General features: G+C 50.1%; 1 protein-coding gene and 2 pseudogenes across 1 annotated transcript; 1 reads left to right on the forward strand and 2 right to left on the reverse strand.

Moving 5' to 3' along the window:
- LOC119696322 overlaps window positions 1-26,323 on the reverse strand; it is a 2,199,709-nt pseudogene that overhangs the window by 1,263,411 nt on the left and 909,975 nt on the right.
- LOC119696323 overlaps window positions 1-26,323 on the forward strand; it is a 1,148,804-nt pseudogene that overhangs the window by 264,139 nt on the left and 858,342 nt on the right.
- LOC119696337 (olfactory receptor 14A16-like) lies at window positions 3,573-5,414 on the reverse strand. Its single transcript, XM_038126042.1, has 2 exons — window positions 5,300-5,414; window positions 3,573-4,528 (listed from the first exon to the last, which is right to left on the reverse strand). Exon 2 carries the CDS (start codon window positions 4,503-4,505, stop codon window positions 3,573-3,575), a length of 933 nt encoding a protein of 310 aa, XP_037981970.1. The 5' UTR covers window positions 4,506-4,528; window positions 5,300-5,414.

Genomic DNA, 26,323 nt, shown 5'->3' on the forward strand with positions numbered 1-26,323 from the left:
GACAAAATATGCCATTCCTGACAAGTCTGGCTGGCCTTGGCCTAGAGAGAATCTCACCTGCCTTCCAAACACTGGGGCCTTGTGCTTTCCTTCCTGTGGAAATGAACTGTCCTTCTCCTCCAGGTGCCCATGGCCAAATTTGGCTTCCACTTCCAACGTTCCCTATTGTGACACACTAGAGAAGGTTGCTGGCTTGAAACATTTTGTGTGTGGGGGAGGAAGGGGCAGTTCCAGCCTTGCCCTGCCCTGGAAGCCCAGCACTGCCCTGCCCTGGAAGCCCAATCCCCCCAGAGCCTCTATCCCAGCCCAGCAGTGTCTGCCAGGCCCTGGCACAGCACAGGCAATGCTCCACAGCCACCTCTGCAGCCCCCAGCCCAGCTCCTGAGGGACCAAATGAGCCCAAGGCCCACCTGGGAGAGGGGCCCAGCAAGACCAAGGGGTATTGAAGGCTGACCACAAGGTGATCACACATCTCGACCCTACCTTCTCTTGGAATTTCCATCTGCTCGACTCTAAGAGTTGGTAGCTATGTCTGTGTGCTTCTCTGTATCTTATTTGTCTTCCTCTCTTTCTAATTCCCTCTTCCTGCAAATTTTGAGTAACTTAAAATTGGACAGACTTAGAGTTTGCGATGTTGAATGGACCAAATTAATGTTTGGAGAAGTGTTTTTTGTTGATTGAATGTTGTATTAAACTTCTTGCCAAAGTTTCTCTGGATTTCTAAAGTTGCCAGTAAAGGCTGTTTGGCTGTTTTGAACTCCTGAGAATCTTTTCTTCGTATTTCTCCAGTGCGTCCAAATCAGAGGACACAAATAATTGTAATTGCTTTCAAATGTCTCCTTGAGAGAGTTTTTTAGTGGATGGGAGTCAGGGCTTGCCTCTCCAGCTTGGCACAGCCCAGGCAGAGCTTTCCCAGCCCCATTCCACACTCCATTTCCCAGCTGGAGCTGCTGGTGCCTCTGAGTTGTGCTGCCCCAGCCCCAGGGACGCTCTCCTTGTCTGCCCATTCCCCCACGGGCTCTGGCCAGGGATGGCCTCAGTGGGGGCTGCTGACATCCTCAGCAACTCTGGTGCCCCATGGAACCAAGGGTCCCTGGTGACACTGCAGCACCAAGGAATTCATGGTGGCACTCGGAGGCCTCATGGAGCCAAGAGGCCACTGTGACCCTGCAGGGCCTTGTGGAACCATGCAGAGCATTGTGACAGAGCAGGACCTGGTGTCACGATGGGGCCATTGTGACACTGCAGGGCCCCATGGAACCAAGGGACTTTGTGACATGAAGGAGTCCCATGGAAACAAAGGGACACTGTGACACTGGGAGGCCTCATGGAATCATGGAGACCATTGGGACACTCTGGGGCCTCATGGAACCATGGTGACACCAAGTTGTCTGGGAGTGTTGATTTGCTGGAGGGTAGGAGGGCTCTGCACAGGGCCCTGGACAGGCTGGATCCAGGGCCCAAATCCAACAAGGTGAGGTTTAACAAGTCCCAGTGCTGGATCCTGCACTTTGGCCACAACAACCCCTGCAGCGCCACAGGCTGGGGCCAGAGTGGCTGGAGAGCAGCCAGGCAGAAAGGGAGCTGCAGGGACTGATGGACAGCAGGCTGGACAGGAGCCAGCAGTGTGCCCAGGTGGCCAAGAAGGCCAATGGCTCCTGGCCTGGATCAGGAATGGTGTGGCCAGCAGGAGCAGGGCAGTGATTCTTCCGCTGTGCTGGGCACTGGTTGGGCAGCACCTCGAGTGCTGTGTCCAGTTCTGGGCAACCCAGTTAAGGAAGGACGTGGAGGGGCTGGAGCATGTCCAGAGAAGGGTAACAAGGCTGGGGACGGGTCTGGAACACGAGTGCTGTGAGGAGTGGCTGAGGGACCTGGGGTTGTTTATTATGGAGAAGAGGAGGCTCTGGGGAGACAAGGCAGTGTCAGGGCAGAAGTTGGACTTGGTGATGTCCAAGGTCTTTTCCAATCTTGCTGATTCTGGGATTCTCTGAAAGCACCCTTGGAGCAGTGGCAGGATGAGCCCTGGGCCTCCTGTTCAGAAGCTCCAGCAGCCCAGGTGCCTCAGCTTCTCCTGGCAGCCCCAAAGCCCATCCTGTCAGTCCTGCAGAGCCTCTGCAGCTCCTCCTCACTGCCCAGAACAGGGAGCCCCACAGGCAGACACAGCAGCCCAGATGGGCCCCCCTGGCCTGGGCTGCCTCTGGCAAGGGAGCAGCACGGGGCACTGCAGGAGCCTGCAGACAATTGCTGCAGCACTTGGAGGATGATCCTGCTCCCCAAGGGCCGTTCCCATGGTGCCAAGTCAGGAACTGCAATGGGGAGTGGGGCCAGAGAGGAAAGGGCAAACAGGGATGGGCTGTTTGCAGGCCAGGGAACAGGGCTGGGCAAGAGGAAGAAGTTTGTAGCAGGGAAGAGTAGAGAAAGCAAAGGTGAAGCCAAGGAAATGCTCAGGGCAGTTTGGGGGTGGCTGCCAGGCAGCCCTGGCTCTGAGCAACAGCGTCTGCAGTGGGACAGGAAACTCCCAGCTGATGGGAACAAACTTTCTGGCTGACTGCAGAGGCCAGGACAAAGCTGAGTGCTTTCCCTGGTGTCCCCCAGCCCTTGCTGGCCCCAGGCGCTGATGGCATTTGTGCTCCCTCAGGTTGATGTCCCCACAGCAGCAGCATGGGGGTGCTCCCGCCTGCTGTGTGCAATGCAAACAGGGGCTCCTGAGCCAGTGCTGCCGTGCCTGTGCCTGCAAGGATGCGGCACCTGTGTGAGCTGGGGGAGAGGCCAGGGCTGCAGAGGGGGGATGGTGTTGGAGCTCCATGAGGACGCTCTGGGACGCTGCCCTGGGCTGTCCAGCGCCCTGGGGATGGATCAGCCCCTGCTCTGCTGCTCCTTCCCGTGTGCCCCAGGGCCCTTGCAGAGCCCCAGCCATGCTGTTTGCCCCCAGCCTGCCCACGGCCAGCCTGGGGCTGCTCACGGGGGTTTTCTGTGCTCAGCATTGGCCTGGCCGTGTTCTTGAGAGAGCCTGGGCAAGGAGCCTGGAGCCCCCAGGCCCTGGCCTGAGGCGTCAGCGCTGCCCCAGCAGTGCCCATGGCCTGTCCCTGCTGCAGCCCCGGCACTGCCACCCCCAGCACTGTGCCCAGCCCCGAGAGCACTCAGCCCCTACAGCAACACCAGGGCCACCAGGGCAGCAGGGCAGGGCCACGGCAGCAGCACTGGCAACACCAAGTGCTGCTGCTGCTGCTGGGCACAGCTGCTGGGCCAGCACTGATCTGCCCCCAGCTCTGCACACAGACATTGCTGCTGCAGCTCCAGAGAAGGCAACCAAAGGGCATCTCTGCAGAAAACTTTGCTGGGAGATCCTTTAGTTCCTTTTAAGCCACTAAGAGTATAACCCCTCATTGACACAGTCTGTGGCCACAGGGAAGGTGGAGAGAAACAACATGAGAAATGGCACAAAATACAGCTTTTCTTTGTGGGTAATACTGAAAATGTAAAACAAAGAAAAAGAGCCACTAAAATGAAACCAACAAGAAGTATTAAAGATTACTTTTATTTGACGTGATTCACAGAAATTGGCCAGCTGTTTAATGTTTCTGAAACCATCCAGTCATCAGTGTCCACACTGCAGCCTTGAGCTCCTGGTTCCTCAGGCTGTAGATGAGGGGATTCAGGGCTGGAGGTACCACCGAGTACAGAACTGACAGGGCCAGATCCAGGGATGGGGAGGAGATGGACGGGGGCTTCAGGTAGGCAAATGTGCCAGTGCTGAGGAACAGAGAGACCACGGCCAGATGAGGGAGGCAGGTGGAAAAGGCTTTGTGCCGTCCCTGCTCAGAGGGGATCCTCAGCACAGCCCTGAAGATCTGCACATAGGAGAAAACTATGAACACAAAACAACCAAATACCAAAAAGGCACTAACAGCAAGAAGCCCAAGTTCCCTGAGGTAGGATTTGGAGCAGGAGAGCTTGAGGATCTGTGGGATTTCACAGAAGAACTGGCCCAGGGCATTGCCATGACACAGGGGCAGGGAAAATGTATTGGCCGTGTGCAGAAGTGAATAGAGAAAGGCAGTGGCCCAGGCAGCTGCTGCCATGTGGGCACAAGCTCTGCTACCCAGGAGGGTCCCGTAGTGCAGGGGTTTGCAGATGGACACGTAGCGGTCGTAGCACATGATGGTCAGCAGACAGTACTCTGTTAGAGCACAGAAAACCAAAAAAAAGACCTGTGCAACACATCCTGTGTAGGAGATGTTCCTGGTGTCCCAGAGGGAATTGTGCATGGCTTTGGGGACAGTGGTGCAGATGGAGCCCAGGTCAGTGAGGGCCAGGTTGAGCAGGAAGAAGAACATGGGCGTGTGCAGGTGCTGGCCGCAGGCTACGGCGCTGATGATGAGGCCGTTGCCCAGGAGGGCAGCCAGGGAGATGCCCAGCAAGAGGCAGAAGTGCAGCAGCTGCAGCTGCCGCGTGTCTGCCAATGCCAGCAGGAGGAAGTGGCTGATGGAGCTGCTGTTGGACATTTGCTGGGGCTGCACATGGGGATCTGTAAAAGAAGTAATCATGGAATAGTTGGGTTTGGAGAGGAGTTTAAATATCCCAGCACAGCTTGGGGGCACTTTCCCCCCACTGCCTGCCCAGGGTTCTGCTGCCTGGAGCCGTGCCTGCCAGTGCTGCCAGAGCCCAGCCCAGCCCTGGGGGCTCAGCTCTGCCCTGCAGACCCCTCCCAGCTCTGGCACTGCTCACCGGCAGCTCTGGCTCTGCAGGCTCTGATGGCAATTTCAGAGCTATCCTGAGGACACTGGAAAAGTGAAACTGATGCTGACTCTGTGGGGCTTTGTGCTTATTTCTGTTACTGCCTGGTTTATTCAGATCTCAAAGAAAATATTTTATTTTTCTAAGCCTGAACTGAGAGATGAATATCTATGTGCAGTTTCCCATCCCGGCAACCCCAGGGCAGTAGCAGTAAAAGAATCGGATTTTCCATTTTATGCAGTCCCTGCCTCACTGAGCTCCCTCTAAAATCTACTTGGAAATGTTCTGCAGTTAAATGCCATTCTGGGAGAAGTCCTGAACAATGCAGCATCCTCACTACACAAGGAGAACACTTCCAAGCCTTACCAGCTGTCTTCTTGCAGCCAGATCTTACCCCCTCCAGCACAGGGAGCAGCTCCCCGGGCCCGCTGAGAGCTGTCCCTGGCAGGCAGCAGAGTCCCTGCCCCAGCACAGCGCCCTGGGCTGCAGGAGCCTGCTCTGCAGGACAGCCCTGGGCACACCTGGCTGCTCTGCACAAGAGACAATCAGAGAATGTACTCACAGGGTCTGTAGGCATTGGGATGTTCCAGCTGTAGGAGATCACTGCAGGAGCTGCAGCTGCATTGTCCTGCAGCCAGAGGTTCCTGTGCCAAGGGCTGGCAGGGATCCTGCCCCAGGCACTTGTCAGCACCTTCCCAGCCCTGACTGATTGAAGCTCTCTGTGCCTCTGTGCTGTGCCCGGGCTGGCTGCAGGCAGTGCCCCAGCCCTCCTGGGCTGGCAGAAGAGCTGCTCAGCAAGAGAAATGTGCTTTTCAAGCTCTTCTTGGTTACCAGCAGCTGCCTCTGTGCCAGCAGCCCAGCCCAGCTCAGCAGCACAGCCACAGCACAAGGACTTTAATGAGCCTCTGGGGCTTAGTGCTCAGGCCCTGAACATCCGTCCCTGAGAGGGATCTGAAGAAACCTCTGCAGAACTCCAAGTCAGAATCACACTCCAAAGTTTCTTGGACTTTTAATGGGTCCCAGTGAGGGCCACGACTGAGAAAGTGTCCCCAGGCCCCAGGCAGAGCAGAGAACTGCAGGCAGTGATGACAGGTGGGGACAAAGAGAAGCCAAGGCTTGGTGCCCTGGGGCACAGCAGGCTCTGTGCCACCAAGGGCTGGCAGGAGACACCTTGTCCTGAGGCCCTGGGGCCTCCTGGCACAGCCCCAGCCAGGCTGGCCACTGGCAGCCCCTTGTCCTGCCCTCAGCATCCCCCCCTAGCCCACATGCCAGTGGCCTCAAGGATCTGCTGGAAGGAGTCCCTGGGGAGCCTTGCTCAGCAATGGCCCTGGGGGCTCCTTCATGCTCCCTTGGACTGCAGGCTTTTCAAAGGACTTTGGGTTTGGCTTTTGCCTTGGAGTCTCTGAGAGGTTTCTGCAATCAGGGCTTCCAATGATCTGCTGTAATTAGTCCCTGGAGAGGCTTTGTCAGTAACAACACTCAGTGGGGCTCATTAATGCTTCAAGGTACTTCAGTTATTTTCGCTACTTGGTGTTTCCCTTTTGATACAGACTCTATGAGATGTTTGTGCAATCATGGCCCCAATTATCTGCTTTAATGGGTCCCTTGAGAGCTTTGTACTGGCACTCAGTGGGGCTCATTAATACTTTTAGATACTTAAGGTTTTTCAAGGTACTTTGGATTTTCCTTTCCACACCAAATCTCTGAGAGGTTTTTTTGTGCCATCCTGGCCTCCAGTTCTCTCCTCCAAGGAGTCCATGAGGAGCCTGTGTTGGGGATGGACCTCATGTGGCACCCATTAACGCTTTGAGACACTTTGGGTTTTTCTTGTGATTTTGACTCCTGGCAAGGTTTGTGCAATCTCCTCTCAGGCCCTGAGGTTCCAGGGCTCGGCTCCAAATGCACCACGGGGCTCATGAGGATCAAGCAAGGCCTGACAAACCATGGCTCTGCCTTGATTTCCCTCTGGTCTGGGGCAGTTCATTAGGAAGGTTTCCTGCTGCAGTTATGGAGAAATATTTCACAGAAGTTCTATGAAAGATGCATTCCTATTTTAAAGGGTGTATTTTATTAATGTTCTCTTGAGAGAAGAGCTGATTGCAGCATTCTGTGGCTGATATTGATCCAGGGATTCTCCTAAGGACGTCTGGCCTGGTCAGAGAAGCTGTACCTTGAGCTTTGACCCAGTGTGAACAACCTTGCTCCACATTCCCCAACCCCATCCTGTCTCTCCTCACTCACCTGGGTCCTGCTTTGCTTGGAGAACTGGCTGAACACATCTAAAAGGGGTTTTTTCCCTTTTTAATTTTTCTTTTTGAAAAGAATCTAAAACTCCAGAATTTCCCCATTGAAAACAGAGACCCTCCTAAAGTGTATGCCATCCCAAGCTGCCACCAAGCAGGCTCCTCTTCCCTAAGGCAGAGATATGCAAGGAATGTTTTAGACCTTTGGACTCCTTGGTTCCACAAGGCCTTCTTGTGTCGCCATGGACTCTTGGTTCTTTCAGGTTCTGTAGTGTCACAGTGGATATTTGGTTCCATGGGGCCCCAGAAGGTCATCATGGTCTTTTTGCTTCCATGAGGCCTTGCTCTGTCACATGGACTTTGGATTCCTTGAGGTTCTGTACTCTCAACAATGATCTCCTTAGTTCCAAAGGGTCTCAATGGTCCCTTGGTTCCACGAGGTTCCTCAGTGTCAGAATGGAACCCTTGGTTCCATGTGCCCCATGGTGTCACCATGGTCTCCATGGTTCCACAAGGCCGTGCAGAGTCACAATGGCCCACAGGGTTCATGAGGCCCCTCAATGTTGTGAAAAACACAGCTGACTCTTTAGAACTTTTAAAAGTTTAATCAAGGATAAAAGAAGGACAAATAAGTCATCAGCGCTGGGATGCTTTTGGTGAATGGCCAAAGAGCACCAGGTAGCTTAAAATCATGCTCTTTATACACAGTTACATTGCTGGGGTTACATGCATATTCATTAGCTTCTACATTATTCATCATTCTTGAAAGCTTTTGATGTTGCAGGGACTCCTTTGATTTTGGCTTTTACACCCTGACTTATCTGCATGACATCCTGGGATCAAGTCAATCTATTTTATTCCTTCCCTTGGTTTCATCCCAGTTGTTTCACACTTCTCTGATAAGAGGTGCTAACGAGCCCTTCCCCAGTCTCCTCCATGCTCTGTCTTGTGTCACTGTTATCTTATCACTTGTAAAGCCCTGGATGGCTTTACACTGTTCTCTTAGTTACACAAAAGCCTTTTAGCATCTTCTATTTTGCTAAGGTCTACAGTACAATACGTTCATCACATCACTATTTCTATAAGCGATACACAGATATCATATTCATTACACTACTATGAGCTACACAGTGCATCCTTAAACTGACAGATTATGTTATTTGTCCTGGTCTAGGGCAAATTTGGGAGAAAACCTCCAAAAGGGGGCCCTCCCAGAAAGCAAACCCATACAGTCCCTCCCCCCAACCAGTTTGGGAAAAATTTCCTCAGAGGGAAGTGGAAAAATCCCTGTTTATTTAACAGACAAAGCATTCTCCAGCACAAAAAGTGAATAAAACCAGATGACAAAACTGATTCGCTGCTCTGAAGAGATGACAAATTCAGAAAGTCTCTCGGGTGGGTGGTCGCTCTGTTATCAATCCCTCCGGCGCTGGGAAAGGCTGCTGCCCAGAGTAGGCCCTGGTAGGCTACAAAGGGCGAGCTCTTCGTGCTCCCCAAATCCCAGTCCAGAGCAGGTTCAAACAGTTCCAAGAAAAGGGAAAGAAAAAAAAACAGTCCAGGGAAAACTTCTCTGCCTCAGCTAGCTCAACTAACTAAAAAGCAAAGGAGGGCTCTGGTCTGCCCCGTCCATGCCCAGACAGCACAGTGGAGTAGAATGTGGAGGAGTGTTGCTTTTAGAGGAGTGAGTGCAGTCTCTGATAACAAACTCCATGCTTCTTCTTCTCCCCACCTTCGGTCTCAGAACCAGTCTTGAGGGCACAGAATATAATATTCAGCATAAATGGAACAGACGATTGAGGATACAAGAATCATAAAGTCACCCTCGGACGTTCGACCCCTTATCCCCATATTGTCAACTTACTACCAAAACTAATATATATTCTAACTCTACTCACACATACATCATTGTCATGATCCGCCCTCATGGACAGGATTGTGATGGTTCGTTATTTGATCGCAGGGTACAAAACACCAACACGGCAAGGGGGTTTTCAGTAACAATCCATATCAGTTTACTATATTGAATAATCACAGCAAAATGCGTTGGAGGGGATTGGGGAAGAGAGAGAGAAAGAATGAGAGAAAGAAACCCTGCAGGAAAGGAAAAGAGAGAGAGAATGGGTATATCTACCATGTAGAGGCAATGTAATTCTGCGAGGTCCAGTCAAGGTCCAGTTGAGGTCCAGTCGAGGAATAGCTTTCACACTGGGGAGATCTCGATCCAGCTAGCTAACTTGAGGGTTTTTATTAGAATTTTCTATTGAGAATTTGAAGGAGGGGAGAGGGGTAACACAATAGTCATCTGGTCAGCAGTGGGCGAGAGCTATTGTCTTCTTGGTCCAGTGGTCACTACCTGCAGGCAAACATCTCAACTTGATCAGCTATTCTCCCCCACACACACTGCCCCCCTCCCCTCCTAGGTTAGAGTTTGCAGTCCTCGGGGAGAAAAGGAGTCTTTTCCATACAGGAGTTTCGTGTCTCAGTTTTGGAGGGAATGACTTCTCCCATCTCAGTCCATCTGTCACGGTGGTTGTACAGTAGACGAAGGGTTTTCTGTGGAGACCACCAAAAGGTCATTCCAGAAAAGAGTCCAGCCAGGTTAGGGGGTGGAAAGATTCCAGGGCCATTGTAGCAAAGGAATGCAGGCAAAGAAGGGCAAAGTGCCCCTTCTCCTTTCACTGGGTTCAGTGTTCCATGGGGTGGATAAACATACCTGCGAACAATAACTCGAGTTCCAGTCCCAGGGCCCTGGCAAGCCCTCACCAAACCAGGATGTTGAACTGAATGTTAGGTGGTCTAAAAATCATGAGGCAGATGAGAGTATTTTCGGACAGAGTATCACAACAGGGGGCAACCTTCTGGGGTGAGGTCAGGAAGGGTAACCCAAACATCATTTCATAGGGTGAGACCCCCAGATCTGACTGCGGTTGGGTTCTAATTCTTAATAAGACCAAAGGGAGACATTTGATCCATGACATCTGGGTTTCAATCATTAGCTTAACTAGAGCTCTTTTCAGAGTTTGATTCATTCTTTCAACCCGACCGGAACTCTGTGGATGCCATGGAGTGTGTAACTGCCATTTCACTCCCAGGGCTTGAACTACTTTCTGCTATATCTTCGATGTGAAATGAGTTCCCTGGTGTGAATCAATCCTGTTTACCATCCCATATCAGGGAATGATTGATTCTAGAAGTATTTTACTCACAACATTGTCATTGGCTTTCACAGTGGGTACCACCTCTACCCAATGAGTCAAGTGATCTACTACCACTGGAAAAAACTTCCACCGTTGTACCTGGGGAAGCTTGGTAAAGTCTACTCGGATGTTTTGAAAGGGCCTTAAGGCTAGTTCTTGCCCTCCTCTGGGTATTTTCCTCATTATTTTCTTATTCACTTGTTGACATTATCACGCACCATTCAGTGACTTGCTCAGCTATTCTGAAAATGCCTATGCAGCCCCAGTCCTTTAGAAATTGATCACTTAGCGCTTGAGTACCTCAATGTGTTGTCCCATATGCGCCTTCTAGCATTTTCTTGGCCAGGGGTTTATTCAACACTTGCTTCCCATCTGCTAATCTCCACTTCCCTTTGTTATCTTTCTTGGCTCCCATTTTGAGGAGTTCTTCCTCTTCTGTCCCACTGAATACAGGGACTTCTTGCATTTCTCTGATGAGGCTTAATACTATGATTAGTTTTCCTGTCTCTGATTCAGTTGAATTTTTAGCTTCTTAATTGGCTAAATTGTTCATTTGCTCCTCCTGAGTTGCCCATTTTTGATGTCCTTTAACATTGTTTTGGTTTGGAAAGACAGGTGTCTGCTAAGAAAGGCAGGAGTGTCCCCTGAAATGGAGAATGTGAAACCCCCCCACCCCCTCCGAATTGCTCTAAATTTCAAATTAAGGAGCTCTCAGGCTGTCAGGCAAAAAACATGTGAGCAGAAAAAAACAGTTCTTTAATAGGGAAGGAAATGAAAGGATAAAATAAACTATGCGGTCAATTAAAAGAATACTGAGTCAGAACACAACCTGACACCCTGTTGGTCAGGGTGTTGGTAGCAGTGCAATTGGAAATGTGGCTGCAGTTCTCCTGGAGTGTCAGGTGTGGTTCTGTTGGAGCAGGGATCCTGCAGAAAAAGGGTGTAGTCTTCCTCTGAAGATCCAGTGGAAGAGGCAACTGTTCCTCTGGGAAATCCAGTGGAGAAAAGCCGTGCTGGTGTTCCAGAACCTCCAGATTATATCTGGGTAGGAATGCTTGGCTCCTCCCTCTGGGCAGAGCATCTCACAATGGGATGCTCTAGTTCTTATCAGTCATGCAGTGACATTGAATAGCCTTTTATCAGCAGATGGAGGATGGTTGTGGAAGAGATAAGGAAAACTGCTCACTTAACAGAAGACAACTGGCATACAGATGGCAAATGGAATACAGTTTGCTTGGCAATCCAGGACATGATCTACCCCTTATTCTATTTCCATCTGCCTCACAATGAAACCTTACACACCGCTCTCACTTAAGACCAGGTTTCCCAGTGGTACACAAGAGCTTTCTCCATCTTTCTGCATTACCCTCCAAGTGTAACCAGGTCCTTGAGCAAAACCAATCCCACAGGTGGGTTTGTCTTTGCCTGAGGTGGGATTAATCCAAACAGTCTTCCCTGAAAGATCCTTCATATGTACCACAGGGATTTTATCTCCATCCACTGTGTGCAAGGGTTCAGACTGGGCAGGACCAGCTCGATTGATGGACCCTGGGGTGTTGACCATCCAGGTGGCTTTGGCTTAGTTCATTTCCCAATTTATAAAGTTCCCCCGCCAAGTGCCTTCAGGGTAGTCTTACACAGTCCATTGCACCATTCTACTTTCCTGGCAGCTAGTGCATGATAAGGGATATGATATATCCATTCAATGCCATGATCCCTGGCCCAGGTGTTGATAAGGCTGTTCTTGAAATGGGTCCCGTTGTGCGATTTAATTCTCTCAGGGGTGCCATGTCTCTACAGGATTTGCTTTTCCAGGCTCAGGATGGTGTTCTGGGCAGTGGCGTGAGGCACAGGGTCGCTCTCCAACCATCCCGTGGTGGCTTCCACCGTGGTCAGCACGTAGCACTTGCCTTGGTGTGTCTAGGGCAGTGTGATGCAGTCAATCTGCTAGGACTCCCCATATTTGTACTTGGACCACCGCCCACCATACCATAGGGGCTTCACTCGCTTGGCCTGCTTGATGGCAGCACATGTCTCACAGTCATGGATAACCTGAGAAATACTGTCCATGCTTAAATCCACCCCTCGGTCCTGTGCCCACTTATAGGTGGCATCTCTGCCCTAATGGCCTGAGGCATCATGGGCCCATCGACCTAGGAACTATTCCCCCTTATGTTGCCAATCGAAGTCTGTCTTCGACACCCCTATTTTTGCTGCCTGATCTACCTGCTCATTGTTTTGGTGCTCCTCATTAGCCCGACTCTTGGGGACATGGGCATCTACATAGTGGACTTTCACTGGTAGCCTCCCTACCCTGGTAGCGATGTCTTTCCACTCTTCAGCAGCCCAAATTGTTTTTCCTCTACGCTGCCAATTTGGCTCTTTCCACCTCTCCAGCCATCCCCACAGAGCATTGGCTACCATCCATGAGTCAGTGTAGAGGTAGAGCTTTGGCCATTTCTCTCTTTCGGCAACGTCCAGGGCCAGGTGAAAAGTTTTGAGTTCCGTAAGTTGGCTCGATCCACCTTCTCCTTCAGTAGCTTGTGCAACCTGTCATGTGGGGCTCCTTACAGATCCTTTCCAATTCCGATTCATTCCTACGATGCGACAGGAACCGTCAGTGAAAAGAGCGTAGTGTGTTTCCTCTGGGGGCAGTTGGTTATATGGAGGAGCTTTTTCAGCCCGTGTCACTGGTTCTTGTTCTTCATCTGTGAAACCAAAATTTGCACCTTCGGGTGAAATTTGTAATTACCTTGAAAATCCCAGAGCAATTCAGTTTACCCATTCAGGCACGCTGTGTGTGATAAGAGCAATCCACTTGCTCCACGTAGCACTGGTGGCATGGTGGGTAGAGGGAACCTTGCCTTTGAACATCCACCCCAGCACCAGCAGTCGGGGTGCCAGGAGGAGTTGCGCTTCTGTACCAATCACCTTGGAGGCACCTTGGACTCCTTCATAGGCAGCCAAGATTTTTTTTCTCTGTTGGAGTCTAGTTAGATTCAGATCCTCTGTAGCTTTGACTCCAAAATCCCAGTGGCCAGCCTCGAGTCTCCCCAGGCACCTTCTGCCAAAGGCTCCAGGACAAACCATGGCTCCCAGCTGCAGAGTAGAGCATGTTCCTCACCTCTGTTCCTGTCCTGACTGGGCCAAGGGCTACCGCATGAACGATCTCCTGCTTAATCTGGGCAAAGGCTTGTTGCTGCTCAGTGCGCCAGTGGAAATTGTTCTTCTTCCAGGTGACCAGGTAAAGAGGGCTCACTATCTGACTGTAGTCAGGAATGTGCATTCTCCAAAAGCCTATGGCACCTAGGAAAGCTTGTGTCTCCTTCTTATTGGTCGGTGGAGATATAGCTGTGATCTTGTTGATAACATCCATAGGAATCCGACGCCGACCATCTTGCCACTTTACTCCTAGGAACTGAATCTCACAAACTGGTTGGTTTACCTTGCTCTTGCTGATGGCAAAACCATCTCCCAGGAGGATTTGGATGATTTCCTCTCCTTTCTCAAACACTTCTGCAGCTGTGTTCCCCCACACAATGATGTCATCCATATACTGTAGATGTTCTGGAGCCTCATCCTTTTCTAGTGCAGTCTGGATCAGTCCAGGGCAGATGGTGGGGCTGTGCTTCCACCCCCGGGGCAGTCGGTTCCAGGTGTACTGCACACTCCTCCACGTGAAGGCAAACTGAGGCCTGCATTCTGCTGCCAGAGGAATGGAGAAAAATGCATTGGCAATGTTGATAGTGGCACACCACTGCCTTGGACTCCAGCTCGTACTGGAGCTCTAATATGTCTGGCACAGCAGCGCTCAGTGGTGGAGTCACTTCATTCAGTGCATGGCAGTCCACAGTCATTCTCCATTCTCCTTTAGATTAAGGCACAGGCCAAATGGGGCTGCTGAAGGGTGAGCGGGTTTTGCTGACCACCCCTTGGCTCTCCAGCTCTCGGATCATCTTATGGATGGCAATCACAGCATCTCCAGTGGTTCTGTACTGTCGACGATGCACTGTGGAAGAGGCAATTGGTACCTGTTGCTCTTCTGCCTTCAGAAGTCCTACTGTAGATGGATTCTCGGACAGTCGACGCAAGGTGTTCAATTGCTGGATGCCCTCTGTCACTACAGCTGCTATCCCGAATGCCCACCTGAGTCCTTTTGGTCTTTGAAATACCCACTTTGGAGATAATCTATGCCCAAAATACATGGAGCCCATGGGCCTGTCACAATAGGGTGTTTCTTCCACTCATTTCCATTCAGGCTCACATCAGCTTCCACCAAAGTGAAATCCTGTGATCCCCCTGTCACACCAGCAATAGAAACAGATTCTGTCCCCACATGTCTTGATGGGATTAATGTGCACTGTGCACCAGTGTCAACCAAAGCTTTATACTCTTGTGGTTCTGATGTGCCAGGCCCACGAATCCACACAGTCCAGAAAACATGGTTTTCCCTAGCCTGTACCTGGCCAGAGGCAGGGCCCCTCTAAGCCTGGCTATCCTTCTTTCCCTGGGCATATGTCTTGGAGGCTCCTTCAAGGGGATCAGACATGTCATCATCATCATCATACCTGGTAGTTTGGCTACGGGCAACTGGAGCTGCTTCCATTTTGGTGGAACTTCCTCTCTGAGCCCTGTCTTCCATTCACACACCCATTGGGCCAGAGCAGCAGCAGATTTTCCATCCCATCTCCTCATGTTTTCTCCACAATCACGCAGGAAGAACCACAGCTCAGCTCGTGGGGTGTACCTTCTCTCTCCATCTGGGAAATGTCTGCATTGGGTACCAGAACCTCTGATCTGTACTGCTGAGATTTGGAGAAGGTCTACCTAAATTTCTTCTTTGAGCTTTTTATGATTTTCCTCTATCTTGTCCTCTAACTTCTGCAGACGTGTCTCCACCGCTGCGATTCTGGCATGTGTTGGGCCATGTACAGCACCTGCATATGCTCACGGCTTCTTTGCCATATCAAGCACGGTCTCATCCCTGTCATCCTGTTTCATTATGGCTAAAGCAGAAGCATATTCATGTGGCCCAAGTCGTACAAGTTTTCGCCACATCACAGACGTGCATGGTACCAAGTCTGGATTCCTAGTTGTTATGTCATCTGAGAAGATAATCTCTGCCACTGCCGTTTCTCTCAGGCGTTGGATCCCTTGTTCTATGGTCTTCCACTAGGTTTGCTGCATATAGAGATTATCTGCACACAGGTACCTTTGTGCACCACTATCCAAGACCCGTGCCCAGAGGCTGTGAGGGTCAGCCCCCCTCATCATTCCTTGGTTGATGACAGGATCATGTGACAGGGATCCCAAATGCCTCGCCTCAGTGCCGTCCAGAATTGTAGCCTCGCCTGCAGCATCCCAAAGACGGACTAGTCAGCTAATTATGGATTCATCAGGTCGTCAGGTGTAATCTTTCCTTGGGCCACAAAGGTCCTTCAGGGAAAAGGACTCAATATTGGCTTCTGATCTTGCGCCTGTTGCTCTGACTCCTGATTTTATGTCACGACGTGTTGAAGGTACTTCTCCTGCATCACAATCATCATCATCATCATCCACTGGTCGATCGGTCTCGTCTGTGCCATTTCCACTTCTAGTGCCAGTAGCAGGAGCCATTGGTTGAGGCTTATTGTCTGGTTTAGCTGGTTTAGCTGCTGGCTTAGGCTCACTGTCTGGTTTGGCTGCTGGCTTTGAGCCTGGGGTGTTGGCTGCAGCCTGAGTGACTGGGATAGCTGCTGATTTACCTCCCTGCCCCCCTGCCTCTGTCTGCTGCCCTAGAGTATCTAGCAGTGTGCGATAAGCATATGCCAGGGCCCAGCTCACTGCAATGATATTTTTCTCCTCAGGGTCATCATGGTACTTCTCTTTCAGCTATTTCCCCACCTCAGCTGGGTTCTGAATTTGTTCATGGGGAAAGTCCCACACTATAGGGTCAGGGAATTCCTTCAGGATTTGGCCCATATCCTCCCATTTCCCACCCCACTCAGGATTTTACACGCCTGGGTCTACTCCTGGGTCAGGGGTCTCATCAGTCCCTCTAGAAATCTCAGCCCTCATTCTAGAGGAGCTGCAGACTGTATAGAGGAAGCTTACCAGAATAAACACCAGAAAGATGGTCTCTTTAACATTCAGAGGAAACTCAACATTCTCCAATAATGATGTGACAGATTCAGAGGAGAAGAAGGAAAGCAAAGGCTGAAAAGCCTCATTTTCTGCTCCTCCTTTAACAAACTGGATACATAACCATAGCCATGAACCATTCATCCCTGGAACAGACCCCAGCATGTTTATAAACTTCTTACAAATCATTACCACCAAGCCCAGCAGGATAGCTATTCTGGTCACTGCCCCTCTGCTGTAAAAACTACGTATTAGGGACAATACCAGAACTATTTCTGGATGAGAAAATAAACCTAGGGACCATAGAGGTATTAAGATCTCAAAAAGCCCAAGGGACCAGTAATGCATGAAAGCCCTCACCCCAAGAGACATTATGAATTCAAAAACCATGGCTATTAACTACTATATAACAACACAGAGTAATGGCAACCAAAATGCACTCAAAACAGGGTTTTTTCCACTCTCTCTCGTGCACCACGTTGGGCACCAAATTTTGTCCTGGTTTAGAACAAATTTGGGAGAAAACCTCCAAAAGGAGGCCCCTCCAGAAAGCAAACCCACACAGCCCCTCCCTCCAGCTGGTTCGGGAAGGATTCCTCGGAGAGAAGTGGAAAGAACCTGTTTATTTAACAGGCAAAGCACCCCCAGCACACAGAATGAACAATACCAGATGATAACACTCCTTCACCACTCTGAAAAGGATGACAAATTCAGAAAGTCTCTCTTGGGGGGTGGTTGCTCTGTTGTCAGTCCCTCCGGCGCTGGAGATGGCTGCTACAAGCCACGAGGTGCAAGCTCTCGGTGTTTCCAGGTCCCAGTCCAGAGCAGGTTCAAGTAGTTCCAAAAAGGGGAGGAAAAAAAAAGGGAAAAAGGAAAAAGGAAAAAAAAGGAAAAAGAAAAAAAAAACAGTCCAGGGAAAAAAAAAATTGGACTGCTTAGCTAAACTAGCTAATGAGCAGAAGCAAAAGCAAAAGCAAGAGCGAAGCAGGAGCAAGCAGAAGCCAGACCAAGAGCAAAGCAAAAAGCCCAGCAAAAAGCAAAAGCCGCACTATGTACTCCCTGTCTCTGTGTCCCGCCAGCCGTGGGGGAGTGGGCTGATAACAAAACCCAAAACAAAACATTCACTCTTCAGAGCCAGTCTTGAAGGCACAGAACATAATATCCAGCGTAAACAGAACACACAAATGGGGATACAAGCATCATAACGTCACCCTATGACAGACAGATCGGCAGTATCACTGTGGACCACTGGTTCAATGTGGCCCCAATGTGCCAAAATAGATTTTGGTTCCATGAGGTTCCACACAATCACAATGGACCCTTTGTTCCAGGAGTTTGCTCAGTGTCACAGATGATTCCTTGGTTCTGAAAGGTCTTGCCATCACCAAATCTCTTAAATATCAGCATAAGCCTCCTCAATACTAATTTGCTCTTTAAGAGGGTATCATTTATTCAGCCCTGATATCCAGCAGGAGATAACTCCTAACCTGTATGTGGACATGTAATTCTACCAGTGTGTTTCTTATATACAGTCACTAAATGTGTATTACCATTTATCCGTTACCATAAAACTCACCCCAAGTTCCCAGATTCAGTCCTTCCTTTTTCTATCACTGCATTCTTGAGCCAGGTGTCTTCTTCTGGTCTTCCAACCATCCTTGCTGGAAAAGCAGCCCTGCATGCCTTGTTCCTTTGCTAGAAGGTCACAGGCACAGTAAAAATTGAATTAACCCTTTTGGTATCAAGCCCAAGGCTTTGTGTGGGCAGGCAGAGGCAGGCAGGAGGCAGAGCTGTCAGCAAAGGAAGGGGCCAGCCAGGTGGGGCAGCCGGGGCATGACGACAGCCTGCAGGGACAGAGGCGCAGGGCAGGGACACCGTGGGACAGCCTGGGCTGCACAGGGCACAGGCATGGGCAGCAGCTGCAGGGCCCTGCCAGAGCCAACTTGGGCAGCACTTGGGCCATGGCTGCTGGCCCTGGGCCTGAGGCCACGAGGGGACAAGTGACCCTTGCAGCCCTGGGGCCTCATTGCCTCCTTGTCCCTGCTCAGCAGCCTGGCAGGGGCCGCCCCATGGTGCTGCCCTTGGCGTTGCACATCCCCACATGCCAGTGCCCATCCTGGGAAGAGCCCTGAGCAAGGAGGGAGGGACAGGATCTGCCTTGCCAGGGGCTGGGGCTCAGGCCTTGGCCCTTTGCATTCCTGAAACACATCCGGGTTTGCTCAGCACCAGAGACACCTTTGCCTTGCTTGTCCCCAGCTGTCATCACTGCCTCCAGTGCTGTGCTCTGGCTGGAGCCTGGGGACACTTTCCCAGTTGTGTCCCTGACAGGGATCACTTCATAGTACAAGAAACTTGAGTGTTTCAATGTAACTGAGTTCTTGAGGGTTTTGTGACATCACTGAGTGGGTTTGTGACATCACAGAGCTGGCTGTGATGTCACAGAGTAGGGTGTGAGGCCATAGAGCAGACTCTGCCGTAATAGAGTGTGGCTCTCTGGCATCAGAGAGTGGGTTGTGACATGACCGGGTGGCTGTGTAAGATCATAGAGCAGGCTGTGACATCAAAGAACTGACAGTGACATCATAGAGTAGATTTGGGACATCACAGAGTCTTTTGTGAGATCACAGAGCAGCTGTATGACATCACAGGGTGACATCTCAGAGTTGACTCTGTGACATCACATGGGCTGTGTGACATCACAGAAGGCTGTGTGACATCACAGAAGTGTGTGACATCATAATAAGTCTCTGTGACATCAAAGGGGCTGTGTGACATCACACTGGGGACTGTGTTGCATCACAGGGGCTGTGTGATGTCACTGGGGAGGTCACTCAGCCCCAGCCACCCCTCACAGTTCCCCCCCAGAGAAGTCCAACACTGCTCGTGCACAGCGGGGTTCCCCTGTTCCCCGGGTCCCCCTGCCCCTGGTGCCGCAGCCTCCCCCAGGGGATCTTCCACGAGATCCACCCCAGAGCCAGACATGCGGATGGGGGGCCAGGGACATGGGGGTGGGACAAGGGGACTGGAATCCCCCAGCAGTATCCCTGTGTCCCTCAGGGCCAGAGCCTGGGCCAGGCCTCCTTCACCCTCTTAGGAACAAGGGCTTGAGAGAGCTTAAAAAACCCCTGGCAAGGGATCAGCAAAAAACAGATTTAATATTCAGCAACAGCACCACAAAGTTCCTTGGCAAGAGTCACTCTGCTCCTGACTGGACACTTCAGGCTCACCAGGCCAACAAAGCAACAACAAAACCAAACAAAATCCAGGCAATCATACAGAGAAATGAACAGAGAACAGTTCCTTTGGGGGGGGGGGGGGGGGGGGGGGGGGGGGAAAGGAGAGTCAGAGCAAGGATAAAAGGAATACTGCCCAAAAGCTTAACAGAGGATAAACTTAACAGGACTTAACTTATGCCTTAACCTATACTGATACCTTAAACTTCACAATTTAGCAAAAGAACAGAGCTTAACAGTTTTAAACCTAACCTATAACTCATGACTTTGCAATTTAATGAATAACACTTGAAAGTATTTAACTCAGCTTATAACTAATATTAAACATAACAACTTAGCAAAAGAACAACTCTTAGCAGCATTTAAGTTCACTTAGACCTTGTGATTTAACCTTACCTACAGGTCTGACTGACTCAGCCATCCAAGGCACTCAAGCCCCTCAGAGAGCAGCATTTCTGCCACATTTCCCCAGCACAGGCACTCCTGTGTGCACGCAGACACCAAGAGTCAGTGCAAGGGGCCTGTGAGAAATTCCCCTGAGGGCAGGAAATGCTCACTGTGGATGCTTTGGCATGTCCCCAGCCAGGGAAGTGTTGAGCCTGGAGGAGTGGGGGGATTGGCCCAGGGTCTGTTGCTGTTCTGGGATCCCCGAGTGCAGCAAACGGGAGAGTTCCCGGCTGGGAGAGGCCCCACTCCGAGGGAGTTGCTGGCCCAGGAGAGCTCCAAGGGGCTCCTTTTGGAGCGCTGTTTGTAGGGCCCCAAGAGAGGGGCTTCAGTCCCGGCAATGGCTCATCCTGGCCGCGCTCGGCATCAACAGCTTTCTTTGGCAGTGTGAGAACAGGGATGTTGTGGCACTGAGGGAACAAAAGCAGTTCCCAGGGCTGCTCCTACAGAAAGCAGGAGCTCCTTGGGCAGCAGCAGTGCCTGGGGCAGCCAGTGTTTGTGATGAGCTGCAGAGGAGCTGAGCCCAGGGGCTGTTGGCCAAGGCCGAGGCCCAAGGAGCATTTCTCAGCTGGCAGGGCGGCCTGAGAAGGGGAGGGGGGAATGCAGCAGCACAGGGCCATGGAACCAAGGGAGCACTGTGACACTGTGGGGCCCTGTGAGACCAAGGGACCATTGTGACACTGTGGGGCCCTGTGAGACCAAGGGACCATTGTGACACTGTGGGGCCCTGTGAGACCAAGGGACCATTGTGACACTTTGGGGCCTCAAGGAATCATGGAGACCACTGTGACAATGCTGGGCCTTGTGGAACCTGTACTTACACTGTGTGGCTCCATGCAATGCAGGGATCATTGTGACACTGAGAGGCCCCATCAAATCAAGGGTCCATTGTGACACTGTGGGGCCTCATGGAACCATAGAGACCATTCTGACACTTTGGGGTGTCACTATGGGACTAAGGGGCCATTGTGACACTGCTAGACCCCATGGTCTCACAATGGTGCCAAAGGTCCATTGTGACATTGCAAGGCCTCATTGAACCATGGAGAGACCATTGTGGCACTTCAGAGCCTCATGGAACCAAGGCGCGATTGTGACACTGTGGATCACCATGGCACAAAGGAGACCATTGTGATACTGAGGCGACTCATGGAATCATGGAAACCATTTTGATGCTATGAGGATCCATGGAATAAGCAAAGCATTTTGACACTGTGAGGCCTCATGGAACCAGTGAGACCATTGTGACCCTGGGGGTCCCCACAGAGCTAAGAGGACCATTGTGATACTGTGGGGCCTGGTGAAACCAAGAGGCCTTTGTGACAATGCAGGGCTGCATGGAACCAAGGGTCCATTGTGACATTGCAGGGCCTCGTGTCATCAGTGGTCCATTGTGACACTGTGGAGCCAAAGGAGAACATTGGGACACAGCAAACCCCCAGGGACCAAAGATCCCTTGTGACACTGCAGCCCCTCATGGATCCAAGGCACCATTGTGACACTATGGGACACCATAAAACCAAGGGGACACAGAGCAGGTCTGGCTGGGTTGGCCTCCCATGGACTGCCTGACTGGTCCAGCTGACCTTGGCATGTTAAGGGTCACTTCTCATCTGCTGCTGAAACACTGGGGCTCCATGCTTTCCTTCCGGATAAAAAAGAACTGTCCTCCCCCCGGCATCCATGGTCAGAATTAGGGTTTCACCTCCAAATTTCCTTATTTTCAGGGACTTTTCCCATAGGAATATTGCCAGGACAAGCCTGGCTGGCAATGGTTTCATGAGGGTCACTACCATCTGTCCCCAAATCCCTGGGGAAGGCTCTGTGCTTTCCTTCCTACAGGAAAAAACTCTCCTGCTTCTCCAGGCACCCATGCCTGAGATGGGGTTTCCACCTCCAAAATTCTCTATATCCAAAAACTGCTCCGAGACAAAATCTGCCATTGCTGACAAGTCTGGCTGGCCTTGGCCTAGTGAGGCCCTCACCTGCCTTCCAAACACTGGGGCTCTGTGCTTTCTATTCTATGGAAAAGAACTGTCCTTCTCAGCCATGTGCCCATGGCCACAATTGGGATTTCACATCCAGCATTCCCTGTTGTGACAGACTGGAGGAGATTGTTGGCTCAAAACATTTTGTGTGTGGGGGAGGAAGGGGCAGGTCCAGCCTGGCCCTGCCCTGGAAGCCCAGCACTGCCCTGCCCTGCAAGCCCAATCCCCCCAGAGCCTCTATCCCAGCCCAGCAGTGTCTGCCAGTCCCTGGCACAGCACAGGCAATGCTCCACAGCCACCTCTGCAGCCCCCAGCCCAGCTCCTGAGGGACCAAATGAGCCCAAGCCCCACCTGGGGGAAGGGCCCAGGAAGACCAAGGGGTATTGAAGGCTGAGCACAAGGTAAGCACACATCTTGACCCTACCTCCTCTTGAAATTTCCATCGGAACACCTCTGGAATCCAGCAGTTGGTAGCTGTGAGTGTGCCTCTCTGTATCTTTTTTGTCTTTCTCTCTTTTTGTGTCTTCCTCTGTTTCTGTGCTCCTGCAAATTTTGATTAACATTACATTGAACAGCCTTAGAGCTTGTGAAGTTGAATGGGCCAAGTCAATGCTTTAAAAAGTGTTTTTTGTTGATTGAATGTCTGTCATAGTTTTACATGAGAAGAATTTTAAAAAGTAATACAAAACTTTTTGTGTAACTGACAATCTGTTAAACCACTAAGATGCTGAACACGCCTCTGTGAAACACAGATGTTAAAGATGAAAAACCCAGGAACCTCCTCTTTCTTCTCCAGTCAACAAAGAAGTAGCAGCCCTGGCCCCAGCCCCTATCTCAACCAAACCAAACCAAACCAAACCAAGCAACCCTGCCATAGGCCGAGCCCCTTCCCCCCTCCCCAGGCTGTCTCACTTACATTGGCCCCAATTAAACCAAACCAAACCCCAACAATTACCAAACAGGAAAACAAAAGAGGCTACAAAACCCCAACCAGAACAAAGCTAGCCACAGCTATTCAAATCTTACCATTAAGTCCTCTCCCCCCAACACAACTCAAACCAAAAAACCCCTACAGCCTACAACCCACACAAAATAACCCTACAACTAAAATCAAACACAAAAAAACCCCCAAAACCAACCATAAAACCAATCCCAACACAACTTCCACCACAAGTTACCAGCAGGTCTGATGTTAGCCCTTTCCATACTTCAATCCTCCCATGAGTGAAGAAAAACAAATACAAGCATAATAAAAAAAACAACATAAAACCATCAAAGTCAGTACAGAAGAAATTAAATCCCCCCCAAAAAAAGAAAAACATCTTCAAACTAAAATCCTCTTAGAAGCTATGAAGAAAAAACTCTTTTTCTATATAACACATAAAACAATAAAAAAATAAAATATTCAAATAAATATCAAACAATATGAAACAAAAACCTACATACTAAGATAAAATATATTAAAGTATCTGTAATTTCATCAAAAGTTTAAACTGAAAAAAAAAAGTAATCCATTGCTTCCAAGGGAAGAAATCTATTGCAAGAGATAAAAAAAATTAAAATAAATAATAAAAATATTTACCTTTAAACAAGTCATCTAAAAAACAATACCCCATAGGTTGACATGGCCCATCAACAAGCTGTATAAAAGCTTGTAGCAATAAAAAAAACTTCACAATAAAATTCCCCAGAAAACAGTTATCCATGACAAAATTAGGAACCACAAAAAACTAATTTTTTCCTCATGAAAAAAAATCTCCATAACCTTAAAAAGAGAAACTTGTCTCCCTAAGTAAAGTAAAACAAAGACTGTTCTAGAAAAAACAAATTAACTAGAAATTTTTAGTTTAGTTTCTTTACATTGTCAGGAAAAAAAAAAGTTGTTCAGAAAAAAAAAGTGTTCCAAAGAGTCCATTTTAATTCTTACTACCTTTTTCCTTCCAGTAACTTTTAAAAAAATTTGCTGTATACCCTATTAAAATTTTAAGCCGATTTACCTTTCTCCTAATCCTATCTCACAACAAAACAAATACATAAATAATTAACCAACTCTAAAACCCACCACACGCATCAATACATTAATTAAAAAATCTCAAAATTAGAACATTCTTGAATTAACAAACAAAAAACACTACAATGTCATAAAAAAACTTTTGCCAAATTTTCTCTGATACTAAAGTTCCCAGTAAAGGCTGTTTTGTTGTTTTGAACTCCTGAGAATCTCTTGTTGGTATTTCCTCCAGGGAGTCCAACTCAGAGCACACAAATAATTATAATTCCTTTTAAATGTCTCCTTCAGAGAGTTGTTTGGGGGATGGGGGTCCGGGCTTGTGTGTCCTGCTTGGCACAGCCCAGGCAGGGCTCTCCCAGCCCCATTCCACACTCCATTTCCCAGCTGGAGCCACTGGTGCCTCTGAGTTGTGCTGCCCCAGCCCCAGGGACGCTCTCCTTGTCTGCCCATTCCCCCACGGGCTCTGGCCAGGGATGGCCTCAATGGGGGCTGCTGACATCCTCAGCAACTTGGAGGCTGCTGCTGCATTGTACTGCTGCAGAGGCTTGTTCAGCCTGCAGCTCTTCAGTGCAGGAATTCAGTGCCCCAGGGCTCATTAACATTGAGAAAAGCTTAACAAGCCAAGCCTCTGGGGAATAAATGTATTCAATTTCCAAATCTTTTGTGGTTAATTAGACAGATTACAGAATACACTACAGATTCCAGCAGTGTATTAAAAGTGAATATATTCTATTTAAAAACACAGTGAGAAATTATTTCTTTATGTCCTGTTTAGGGTTTTATTTCCTGTTAATACATTGATATGTGCAATCTCCAATTGACACTGAGTCCAAGTACCTCCTCAGGCAGTTTGAATTGATATGAAAATCAAGACCCTTCATGGCTGACCATCAATCAGACTCGGTCCCTACCCCCACCCCACCATTTCCCCCACCCAAGGCCTGGCACTCAGAGCAGCCTTGTGCACATCTGAGCTCCCTCCAGCCCAGGCTGCACCTGCAGCTTTCAGCTCCTTGCCTCCAACTCCCACCTGCTTTCCTTGCAGAAGGAGCTGCCTGAGACACAGAGGCATGTTCATTTCTTGTCAGCCAACAAAGCCAAGGCAAGGCACAGCTCCATCAAATGCAAAAGTAGTTCTTCTCCCTGGCTCTGCCCTGCCTCTGATCCCCACAGCCTGTCCTGTTTCCTTCATCCCGCCTTTGCCAGGGACTTTCTGGGACAAGGGAGCTCTGCTCTGGGGATGGAGGGAGGTCCAAGTGCAGCCACTGGAGTGGGAACCAAAACTCATCAGATTTGTGTCCTTTGAGGCACCAGGAACTGCTGAGACTCAGAGGCACAAAAAGTTTCTCTTCATGGCCAACAGACAATAGTTGAATAGGATACAATTTAATAAAAATCACAATCTTCCCTGAGCTATGTGAAACATCCTGGTAGCATCTGATGAATCCACTATCCACAAATTATTTGCATTCTAAAATTAATTTCACACAAACATGGTTATATGATAGATATAAACACAATTCAGTTCTTGTATCAGGATGCTCATCTTGAGGTGGGGGCAAAAGAGCTTAAACAATTCCTGATTTGCAAAGCTGTCAGTGGTGGATGGAGAAGGGGCTCAGGCTGCTCTTGGTGTTGAGGAAATGCTGAAACCAGCCTGACTCATTTCATCTCCTCCTGTCCTGGCTGATCTCCCCTCGTTCCCCTTCCTCCCATTGGCTTTTATCTCCCACCAGCCCCCCCGGTGAAGAGTCTGGCTCTGTGTTCTCCAGCACCTCCCTGCTGGCACTGCCAGGCTGGGATGAGGAGCCCCTCAGCCTTCCCTGCTGCGGGCTGGACAAGCCCAGCTCCCTCAGCCTCTGCTCACAGCCCAAGGGCTCCAGCCCCACCTTGGAGGCCCTTCCCTAACCCTGCTCCAGCTGCCTGACATCTTTCCTGCCCTGGGCAACCCAAACCAGGCCACAGTGACCTGGATAATCCACGGCCTTGATGTCCTGGTCACACAGCCCTGGCCCCTTGTCCCCATGTCAGGCTCTGGGCTGGATCCTGTGGAACATCCTTTGCTGGAGGCTGTGGCTCTAGGTGGGCCGGGGGGATACCGGGGGACAGGGACCCCGCTGGGCATGAACAGCATTGGACTTGTTGGGAGAAACTGTGAGGGGCAGCTGGGGCGGAGTGAGCAACACAGTGACCTGACACAGCCCTTCTGGGATGTCACAGCCTGCTCTGTGATGTCACAGACCATTCTCTAATGTCACACACCTGATCTCTGATGTCATAGCCCACTCTGTGATGTCATAGTCTGCTCTGTGATGTCAGACCTCTGTCCTGTGATGTCACAGCTGGCTCT

Source organism: Motacilla alba, unplaced genomic scaffold, assembly GCF_015832195.1.
Source record: "Motacilla alba alba isolate MOTALB_02 unplaced genomic scaffold, Motacilla_alba_V1.0_pri HiC_scaffold_28, whole genome shotgun sequence".
Lineage (NCBI taxonomy): Eukaryota > Metazoa > Chordata > Aves > Passeriformes > Motacillidae > Motacilla > Motacilla alba.